The 12,475-nt window shown below is 24.9% G+C and overlaps 1 protein-coding gene across 1 annotated transcript; it reads left to right on the forward strand.

Moving 5' to 3' along the window:
- The first annotated feature begins 276 nt into the window (after nucleotides 1-276).
- Nucleotides 277-12,029, forward strand: LOC101239400 (carboxypeptidase B). Its single transcript, XM_065810275.1, has 10 exons — nucleotides 277-436; nucleotides 827-911; nucleotides 1,023-1,232; nucleotides 1,348-1,449; nucleotides 5,261-5,365; nucleotides 5,493-5,600; nucleotides 6,496-6,586; nucleotides 8,992-9,194; nucleotides 9,953-10,037; nucleotides 11,814-12,029. Exons 1-10 carry the CDS (start codon nucleotides 354-356, stop codon nucleotides 12,017-12,019), a joined length of 1,278 nt encoding a protein of 425 aa, XP_065666347.1. The 5' UTR covers nucleotides 277-353; the 3' UTR covers nucleotides 12,020-12,029.
- Nucleotides 12,030-12,475: the final 446 nt, after the last annotated feature.

Here is a 12,475-nt window from a genome sequence, read left to right on the forward strand (position 1 = left end):
TATTGTTATTATTTTTTTGCTGTTAAAAAAAGTCTTTTTTTATAAATGAACCTTAAATGTTTTGGTTCATAATCATCAACTTTTTATAAATAAACCGTTAATGTTTAAAAAAATACTTTATTTTAATTGTTTTTAATTATAAATGTCTTGAAAAATTCTTTTGTAGTTTGTATAAGTGTTTTATTTCAGTAAATAAACATAAGTTATTTCAAGGTTTGTTTGTTTTGATTTGTTTTGATAGTAAATCATATTTTAAAAAACAAATACTTAAACTGTTAGTAACCATTAGTTACATCATTTCTAAACTTTTGGCTTCTTTATTCACTTCTTAATTTTTTTTAATTTTTTTTGTAATGAACCTAAATAAAGTATTTTTAATTTTTCTTCTGCTAAAATTTTATTCAAACCAAGAGATCAAAGATGATGCTAAACCTGGGTAAGTGAGTTTTGTAGTAAATCAGGGTAAGTAAATTTTGTAGTATTTTATGCTTTGAAGTACTTATCAAGATTATTTTTGAATGAAACCATTCATAAAATTGATAGGGAAAAGTTTCAGCAATATCTTAAAAAAAAAATTTATTCTTTATTGATAAAATGTATTAATATACATGATTAAAATTGATGGTGGTGGTGGTAATAGATCATTATAATAATGATTATGGTTTTGATGATGGCTAAAATATTAAAAGTTTACATAATTTACATGATGATTTTAATGTTGTTAGGGTTTTTCAGAGAATTATTTTAATTTAAAAAATAAAACTTTTTTAATAATTATTTTTTATAATTTTTTTAATGATATTAATTTATTTTAAATAATTTTCAGCCCTATTTTGTTACGATTAAATCCAAACAATGAAATTCAAGTAGATTTCCTTAAATCATTGAAACGTGATAAACATAATTTAAAGGTACCTTTATTATTATTTTTTTTTTTTTTTACCTTTATTATTATTTTTTCAATTTTTTTATGAGTTGGTAAAGTATGATTCCAAACATTTTTATTTTTTATTTTAAAAAAGTTCCAAGTTTGGAGAGATGCAGATTTACCTGGTCACCATGTTGACATATGGGTTGCTCAAAAATCTTACCATGATTTTCTTCTCTACATTCAAAAGGTTGGCATTCGACACCAAGTTTTAAGTGAAGATTTGTACAAAAGTATCGGTCATCGAAATATTTCATTGATTGGTATAGAAACATTTGATAGCAACTACCAAGATTTTGAAGAGGTACATTAAGTTGGCTTAAAACAGTCAAAAAAAGATTTTCAATATTTTCTAACAGATGATTTTTTATTATTATTTGATATACATTTAGGTACATTATTTATAACAGTATTTTTAGATAGTTGCTGAGATGACTCGGCTATCATACTTTTACAATGATTCTGTTAAAATGGAGAAAATTGGAATGTCTTATGATGGACAACTTATTTATGCAATAACAGTAAAGCATCAACTTTTTAAAAGTGTTTTATATTAGTAGGATTTGTATCTGTAATTACAATAGCATTTTCAACATCTTTTTTTTTCATTAAATTATTTAAGTGCTGCTCATAGCAGTCCATAAAACGGGATGGGGCCCATAAAACATAGATAGAGCCCATAACACATATATGGGTCCCATAAAACAAATATGTGGTTATATAGAATGTGCATAACAATTTTTATAGAAAATGGATAAAGCAACTTATATAAGTCTAATATAAAATATTGCTGTTGTCTTGTTTTTGTTTCATGTTATAAAGTTGTTAATAAATACTATTATAGTATAAAATCCAAATAAATCCACACAAGTGACTCATTTTTAAAATCAATAATTCTTAAGCTTAGTCAATGATTATTATAAATGTTTTATATTTTATTTAATAATAATAAATAATAATATATTTTATATTTTGATAATTTTATTAACTACGCTATTTTCATTTGAACAATTTTATTTAAAATTAAATTAACGAAGAAATTCTTTTCTGCTACAAATAGTCATTTATTATCGACTATTTATCAACAGTTATTTTGAGTGCTAACTACTTACATGTCACTACAACTACTAAATGTCACTGCAACTACTACATGTCATTACAACTACTTACAAGTCACTACAACTACTTACATGTCACTACAACTACTTACATGTCACTACAACTACTTAAATGTCACTACAACTACTACATGTCATTACAACTACTTACATGTCACTACAACTACTAAATGTCACTGCAACTACTACATGTCATTACAACTACTTACATGTCACTACAACTACTTACATGTCACTACAACTACTTATATGTCACTACAACCTCTTAAATGTCACTACAACTACTACATGTCATTACAACTACTTACATGTCACTACAACTACTTACATGTCACTACAACTACTTACATGTCACTACAACTACTTAAATGTCACTACAACTACTACATGTCATTACAACTACATAAATGTCACTACAACTACTTATATGTTACTACAACTACTTAAATGTCACTGCAACTACTTACATATCACCACAACTACTTAAATGTCACCACAACTACTTAAATGTCACCACAACTACTTACATGTCATTACAACTACTTAAATGTCACTACAACTACTACGTGTCATTACAACTACTTACATGTCACTACAACTACTTACATGTCACTACAACTACTTACATGTCACTACAACTACTTACATGTCACTACAACTACTACATGTCATTACAACTACTTGCATGTCACTACAACTACTTACATGTCACTACAACTACTTACATGTCACTACAACTACTTAAATGTCACTACAACCACTACATGTCATTACAACTACTTACATGTCACTACAACTACTTACATGTCACTACAACTACTTACATGTCACTACAACTACATAAATGTCACTACAACTACTTATATGTTACTACAACTACTTAAATGTCACTACAACTACTTATATGGCACTACAACTACTTACATGTCACTACAACTACTTAAATGTCACTACAATTACTTAAATATCACCACAACTACTTAAATGTTACTACAACTACTTACATGTCACTGCAACTACTTACATGTCTCTACAACTACTACATGTCATTACAACTACTTACATGTCACTACAACTACTTACATGTCACTACAACTACTTACATGTCACTACAACTACTTAAATGTCACTACAGCTACTTAAATGTCACCACAACTACTTAAATGTCACTACAACTACTTACATGTCACTACAACTACTTAAATGTCACTACAACTACTACATGTCATTACAACTACTTACATGTCACTACAACTACTTACATGTCACTACAACTACTACATTTTACTACAACTACTTATACCAAGCATATTTTCCATGTGTGCTACTTAAAAATGTTAGTTAACCATTAGTCACAAAGTATAGCTATTAATTTTACACACTTTATTATATTTTTATTTTTATTTTTCTGAATATCTGTTCAACATAAATTTATTTATCTATCCCAAGTATTTTCCTTATTTTATTTGTGTTTGATAACTTGGTCTACGCTTATGCCCCAAATATTTGCGTTTATTTATTGTTTATGTTTGGATTAGGGATCTAAAACTATTTTCTACACAGACTTATCACACAATTCTATAAATATTTTTTTTACTGAATAATTTTTTATTAATGTTAATTATAATTTTTCCTTCCTCCTTATCGTTTATTTGTTGCAATTATAACATTTGCCTTATCAGGATTCTTGTTGATTTTTTGGGTGATTTACTTTGACTTTTTTTTTTACAATTTGCCCATCTTTATACAACTCTGTGGAACCTAAATCGAATCACTTAGATTGCTATAATCTTTTGTTCCAGGGTATTTTCTTTATCTGACCATTATAAATTCTTCATTAGCATTTCTTTTCCTGTTCTGACAAAATTGGTATTTATTTTGGTATTTTTTTATTATTTCACCACTTATTTTAATATTGTTCACTTTCCCAAGCCCAAGAGGGCTACTACAATCAAGACGGCTACTTTCTGTGGTTACAACTCTCTCTCTAAACTCTTTAACTCCGAAGCATGAGCCTTAATGAACAAGGTCACTACTTGGAGAAATAAGTTGAGTGCAGTACTACCAAGTACATGGTGATAATCCAACTTGGAACTTCTTGCTTATGAAGCAAGTACTCTAACACTACCCCATAACTGATTACAATTGATTACTACCATATTTACTGATTACGATATTTTTCTGTGAGTATAAACCTTTTATTCATATGTGCTTTTGTTTCGCATTTATCTATATATTTAGAAGAGCTGTTCTTAACAAAAGTTCTCACGTTAGTTATTATTTATTCAGTTCACTTACATAATAGCACTATTATTTATATCTCTCATTTGTTTTTATTACCAATATTTACCTTTTTTATCATCATTTTAATATTTAGAAATTTCTAATTTATGTATTATATGATACTTGTATTGTTTTAAATCTGTTATCAGTTGTAATAATTTAACTAATTTTTTACAAATCTTTTTATACTTCAGATATTTTTAAGGCTACTTTTCGATCAATTTATGTTCATTATTAGACACATTTTCTTTAAACTAAAATCTGAAAGAGATTTCTCAACTGCTGTTTTTACTTAGAGGAAATATTGAATCATGATTTCTAACATGTTTTTGAACTAAAATCAGTACCAGTTTTTAGAATATTAGAATAATTCTTTTAGAATAATATTTTGAAGTGTCAAATTTTAAATGTTAAGAATCACTTTATGGTTACAACCATTTATCTAACTAAAGCCAAAAAAATGTGGGTTTTTTGTAAAGAAGTAATGATTATTTTTAATTTATTATTGAAATCAACAGTTGATTACTACAAAGTCAGAGTTATTAGTTCACTTTATATAAATATATTTTTTATTATTTTTTAAGCTTATAAACTATGAAATAAATTTGTTTGAAAAATTATTAATTATTTATATTCTACTTTTTTTTAAAACTATTTACATCCTACAGTCCTTTTTTAAAATTATTTATATCCTAACATCCTTCTGAAAAGTCTAAATGCTTAAATGAATTTTTATAATAATAAATTTGATAATTTAGTTTTCCCTTTTCCAAATTTTTTGGCAATGCCAGTACTGTACTTTTTTAAACTTGTATATTACAGTTTGTTTTTACATTTTAACATATTTGTTTGCAAGAACTCTATTTACTTCATTAATATTGCTTATGAAATTTAATTTTTTGGTTTATATAAAAAAATTTTCTTTTTAAAGGTTTTCCAAAACTCTTCTTTAATCAAACCTAAAATTGTCATTAATTGTGGTGTACATGCAAGAGAATGGCTTGCAATTTCTTCATGCAAATATGTTTTGAGGAAGGTAATTTAGAATTAAACTTACAATTTACTTTTAATTTGAATTTTTTTAACTAACCTTTTTATAGAATTTACAAGTAAATTAATTTTTATTTTATAATATAAAGATTTTTGTTTTCCTTTCTTTATAGCTAGTTTTTAATCAAAATTATGATGCTGATATCAGCAAATTATTGAAGAACTACGATGTCACAATGATTCCAATATTAAATCCTGATGGTTATATTTACTCCAAAAGGGTTAGCATAATTTTTTACTAAAACGTGTTCCATGTTGTTTATGTGTGTTAATTACAAATAATAAATTCTCTAAATATAATAATTTATATATTGTATCAATAAAAAATTTTGTGCAAGTTAGTTGCATTATCATGTATAAGGTTTTTCTACTATAACATCCTGTAAGATTTACTATGTTATGCGTTTGCCTGCAACACTCTACACAAGTTTCAGGTCAGGTCATAATTGTGATAATTGCTATCACCCTGCTGTTGGTAATATTTAATCCAGTTCAACTTACCTTATGTTCCATTGCCTTTTAGAACTCACTTTTCTAGGCAAAAATTAGGAGAAGTTAATTCAGGCATAAAAAGCCTCTGTCATATCAAAGACTTTAGAGGGAAGCAGAAAACTTTTATTGACCAATTCTTCTTTATCTAATAGGCTGGTGTATATATAAACCTGTGTTATGTTGTTTCCTGTCTAGGATTATGAACAATAAATCTTCCTGACACTACTCATTGGTTTTTCTTGCTTTATTTTTTGGTAGTGGCTATGTAATTCTTTCTTCAGGCCATAACATTTGATAAATATTGATAATTGATAATACAGATGAATAATAACTTACTGAGTCTTCTACTTTTTATCTTCTCTGATTATATGAAATAAAATTCAAAAGTTCTATATAAATCGTTTATATAAAAGTTTATATATAAAACTTTTTCCCTTTTTTTTTTTTCTATTTTTGTCTTGGTATACCTTTGAGTACTAAATATTTCTTTTTTTGTGCCTGCAATTGAGATTAGTTGATAATGAAAACAAATTTTATACAGAGTTGTATTAATTTGTTGCATATTTGTTTAAAATTCTTAACTTTTATTATTTTTTAAATTTAATATATTTAAAATATTTTTAGTACAGGATGTGGCGTAAGTCGCGATCAAAAACGACTGATCAAAATTGTAATGGTGTTGATATAAATCGAAACTTTGGATACAGGTGGGGAAGTAAGCTGTTGAGTTTTTTGTTATATATGTTGAATGTATATGTGTGTGTGTAAATTTATAAATATGTCTGTAAATAGCATATATGTATGTGTGTGTGTTAATAAATGTGTGTGTGTATATATATATACAAGGGGCGAATTAAGTGGTCACGAATTGAAAATTCCATAAAAGTTTATGGTCTTCAAATTTTGTTTTTCTTGAAAACCATTTTTTTGCGTTTTTTTCGGACCATTCATAAAAGTTTTACAAATTTAAAGACCATAATTTTTTACAGAATTTTCAAATCGGGATCACTTAATTTGCCCCTTGATATATATATATATATATATATATATATATATATATATATATATATATATATATATATATATATATATATATATATATATATATATATATATATATATATATATATATATATATATATATATAAATTAGTAAAAAACACTTATCTAACTTTTTCTTTGACTTTAAGTTTCACCATTGCTGGATCATCAGGAAGAGTTTCTGATGATCCAGCAATGGTGAAACTTAAAGTTGAAGAAAAAAGTTAGATAAGTTTTTTTTACTAATTTATTATTGCTCTGTTCTTTAATAACATTGAGCACTCTATTTGTAAAATACACTAACATAATTTACATTAACTTTTGTTTTTATTATGTTTAAAAAATAGTTAAAATAGTCTTGATTTTTAAATCTGTGAATAAATAATAATAAATAAATTGTGGCTGGATAGCTCAGTTGGTTAGAGCGTCAAACAAAAAGTTAAAACCTGGACTTTTGTACGGTACGACTTCAAATCCTGCCACCTCCAACTCAGCGCTTGAGTAGTACTTCGGTACGCAAAAATGTTGGTCAATAACGGATGCTACTATGGGTTAGTCTTAATAACTATTTGTGGCTGTTCCTATGCTAAGCCAACAATATCTTTGGATATAAGAACATTGTATAGAAAAATATAGCATGAAAATTCAGAAAAAATAAATAAATAAATTCTTCTGTCAATCAAATTAATTTTTTTTTTTGAACAGTTTTAAATTTACACTACATTTCACTCACTCTTTGAGACCACTTTGGTGTATTTTTTTTTAAGAATGTTAAGTTATGAATTGATTATTTTACAACATAAATTTTATATAAGGATTAATTTGTTCAACTATTTTTTAGTATGAAGTTAAATTTATTTACCTGATCATTTCGCAAAAAGTAGACTTTTAAAAGAGTAGGTAGTTAACAAGAAGATTTATTTGACCTTTTTTTGGTATTTAATTCTGTTTATAAAAACCACAAAAATGATCAATTGTGTTATTATAATTTTTTGACCTTATCTTGCTAGTTCACAGTATGCTAATGAAGCCAATGCATACTAAGAATTCCAATAATGTTTATTATGTCACACACAAAAACTCTCCAAATCTATCAGAAACTAATCAATTGAGAACTTTAGGGTTTTTTTTTTAATGAATAGTATAAACTTCTAATAAAAGTAAAAGGCAGTCTACAGTAAGCAAGTAAAAGTCTACAGCTTAGTCTTTGTATTGTACTTTGTAAGTATTGCTTGTGCAAAGTGAACATAATCATGGTAAAACAAAGTTCAAAAGAGATTTTAATTCGCTTTGTATAACTAGTATTGTATAACATTTGATAATGTAACGGAAATAAATATAGAACAACCTTTTTTTTTTTTCAAGATGTTAGTTGTTAATTGGATTTTAACTTTGTTAAGACTTTATGAGATAATGTTTTACTCCCTTTATAAAGTCATATAAAGTTTTTATAATAAAGATGCATATGTGGTTGTTTAAATAAATAAACCTTTATTTTAATTTAAATGCTATATTTTTGCTGTTTACTTTTTATAAAACAGTTCATGTTTTTTATTTTAAAAGCAGAAACATTTTTTTTCTAATTAGGTGTTCTGAAAATAAATTAATAAATTAACTAATTTTTTAAGGAGTAGATTATTAAGATTAAGATTTTTATGGAGTAGATTTGCTAAATTTTTTAAGGAGTATATATATATTTCATTTACTGGTAAAACAAGTTTAAATTTAAAGTAATTGCATCGATAGAAATATATATTAACACAGAGAATAGAATATTTACAAACAAAAGCAATAACAAAATAGTCAAGTAAAAATTAATAATAAGTTAATAATAATAAAAAGAAGATATGATTGTATTTTATTTTAGAACCAATAATAACAATTGTTTGGTTAATAACTTAGCAAATATTAATACTATTTACCTTTAATTAATGAATTAAAATATGTATATTTATTATTTGTTTTAACTTATTATTTATTCAACTTATTATTTATAAAATATTATTCAATATTTTATAAATATTGAAATATAGTTATTATGGATTATTAAATGTATTGGTTATTTCAACATTTAAATAGGTGGAGGTTCTTCTTCAGACGTTTGCGCTGAGACATATTGTGGAACTCATCCGTTTTCAGAGATTGAAAGTTTGTCTCTTGCTCGTTTTCTTTATAAAAATCGTCGTTCTTTAAAAGCTTATATAGATGTACATACGTTTGGTCAAATGTGGATTACTCCTTGGGGGTTTACTCATTCTATTTCAAAAGATTATAAAACACAAGTAATGGGTTGTCATGTTTTATTTTTTGATTTTCATTAAATTAATAAAGATATATACATATATATATATTTATATATATATATATTTTTTGAACGTCGTAATAGTATAAAATGAGTAATTATTTTTAAAAATAACACAATGTTTTTTATTCTTGACATGATTGGTAAAATTTATTTACATTTTCAAAGGATTATTTTACAATAAAAAAACTCTGAAATAAATATTAAAAAAGAAAATATAAAATATTAATTAAAGACTTCTATTTTTTAATATTTATTTCAGAGTTTTTTTATTGTAAAATAATCTTTTAAATATGTAGATAAATTTTACAAAACATATGGATGTATATATATATCCATACATACATACATGCATAGATGTTGTATATGTATGCATGCGTGTACATATATATTCTATTTCTTTGTTTATTCTAAGAAAAATTTATTTTAGTTAACAAATCAAGTAAGAGCAAAATCTAGCAAATTAATTTTAGCTTGTTTGAAAAAAAATGTTTTTATAATACAATGACTGGTTTTATAATACAATCACAGATTTTATATTGTAATGTTAATCAGTAAAACAAGTATCTTTGTAGTAAAAAGTATATTGAAGTGGAATATAAGTATTATTTAAAAAAATCTTCTTTCGCGAATAATTACTTTTTTTTATTAGTTTTTAATATGTTATATTTTCTTAGATTTACCATAAAAAGTTTTGTTCAAAATAAATCTTTTAACAATTATTTGTTGTTATTCTAGGAAAATGCAATGAAACGCATACAGCTGGCTATTAAAATAAACAATAACGTGACATATCAAATAGGAAGGTCTTCAGAAATTATGTGTAAGTGAAATTTTTTTTTAATAAATTGTTTTGAACAGACAATATTCACTTTTATCGCGTAAACAGTTTAAATATTTTGATATTATATACTCTAAATCTTGTATTAAAATGACTATTTTAAAAAATCAACTATTAAAAATACAAAATTGTTATAATATTTTTAAATGATTTTATTACAACATGAAAAACTGGATTCACTTATTGATAAGTGAGTTTCTGATGGGTATAGAATTTGGTGAATTCACTAATTGCTAAGTGAGTTTCTGATGGATTTAGAATCAGATAAATTCACTAATTATTAAGTGAGTTTCTGATGGATTTAGAATTGGATGAATTCACTAATTGCTAAGTGAGTTTTTGATAAATTTAGAACTGGATGAAGTCACTAATTGTTAAGTAAGTTTCTAAATGTTGAAATCTTCAACTAAGTAATTATTGTATTTATTTATAGTAATATTAAATAATGTAAAAAATTTTATTAAAAAACTTATTAGTATTAAAAAACAATAAAGAAAATATTTAACATAATACACTGGAATCACTATAACAGTATACATTTAACGTTAAAGTTTCCATAGTAAAAAATTTTTAATCAGAAAGGCAACGCCGAATTTTTTTGTGACATTTTTGGCTAACAATATTTCTAGAATATTGTTAGCAGGTATACTTGAAATTAATCTGAAAAAACCTTTTTTAATAAGATGTAGAAGCTTCGTCATAAGGTTAATGATGACAGGTTTTAATTACATATTGATGCAATTATGAATATCGAAATTATTTTTTTTTTATTAAATATTTGTATATATTTCCAAACATTTTTTTTTTTTTTTTTAAAGTTATTCTGTGATTTTAAAAAATAAGAAGATATGGCAACATGTATATAACAAATAAATAAAAAATATATAAATATAAATTTACCCTATGATAATGAAAGGAAATGCAATTATTTAATAATTTTAATAATAGCCTTTTTTAATTATAATATTTTTTTAAAGATAATAGTTTTAAATAATAATAATCTTTTTCCAAGATATTTCTCTAAAAATTAATAAAATAAAAAAAAGAAAAGAAAGAAAGGAAAATAAAGCACTAATAAATAAAGATAATATTAATAATTGCAATAATAATATAATAAAAATAATAATATTTGCAATAATAATATAATAAAAATAATAATTGCAATAATAATGTGAATAAAAAAACATTACAAATAGTAACTATATCATGATAACTTTACTAAAAATTATAACTAACGATAAAAACTATGGTAAAAATAGTTATAGTAAAGTTTAATAGATAAGATTTTCTAGAAACATGAAGAAAAAAAAAATGTTGCATTACTGGAACTAAATAGCTCCCCTCCCCCTCTCTCCTTCTCTCTGTAACAAATCGTCACAAAATTGCAACCAAATCCCCTTCCCGTCCCTCCCCATTTTGGAAAAATTCAATTTGGGGATGGTCCTGGGTGTCACATGAGCTGCGTGTCACATCACGCAGCTCATGTGACAGCTGATTAAATCATCAAAAAAAATGAATCTATTTTTATAATAGCTTTAGATGTCAACAAGACAATCAGCATAATACGTGTATTATGCTAATTATCTTGTTGACGTCTTATACATTAGACTCAAGAAATTTTACTATTAACAAATAATATATGTAAATATAAGCAAATACGACTTTGTTGAATCTTAATTTACATTTACAATTTTTGTATTCATTATTTATCCTGACAAAAAAGGGTGATAATTTTACTGTCATTGCCTATTTGTTTAGATCAAACTAGTGGTGATGCATTAGACTGGGTTTACGGTCGATTAGGAATTGTTCATACTTATGGGGTTGAATTGCGTCCGACATTACAAATTAAAAATGGCTTTGTTTATTCAAGGTTTGCAATTGTGTTAAGTGGCGAAGATTTAATGGTCGGTTTAAAAGAACTTTCAAAAGTAATGTTGGAAGAAGAAAAAAATGCTTTTTAAGTTTCCTTTATTATAATTTTTTCAAAAAAATAAAGTTCATTAAATTAACAAAGCGCTATAGAGCATACACACTAAGTTTATATAATATTCTGATTGTGATGTGTAATTGGTTTGCTCGTGTTGTGCATGGTTTTACTGATGCAGGTAAAAACAAAATTGAAAATCGGGATTTCGAAATTTTGCGAGGAAATATCCTAACTTTTAAAATAACTTTAATTCCGCGGCTACATTATTTCACGGTTTTTAAAGAAAGCTGTCAAAATACTGTGTGAAAGTTCTGTAAAAAATTAGGTTAACTGTCAAACAGTTAATTTATTAAACAAAGTTTTTTTTGTCGCAACAATTGTGAATTTTGCTTGTATTCAAACGTATGCAAAATAAGGACATTTAAAAATATGTATAATGCATATAAAAATATCGTAAGACTTACTAAAAATAACGATAATACAAACCTAA

Source organism: Hydra vulgaris, chromosome 11 (genome assembly GCF_038396675.1).
Source record: "Hydra vulgaris chromosome 11, alternate assembly HydraT2T_AEP".
NCBI classification, from domain to species: Eukaryota; Metazoa; Cnidaria; class Hydrozoa; order Anthoathecata; family Hydridae; genus Hydra; species Hydra vulgaris.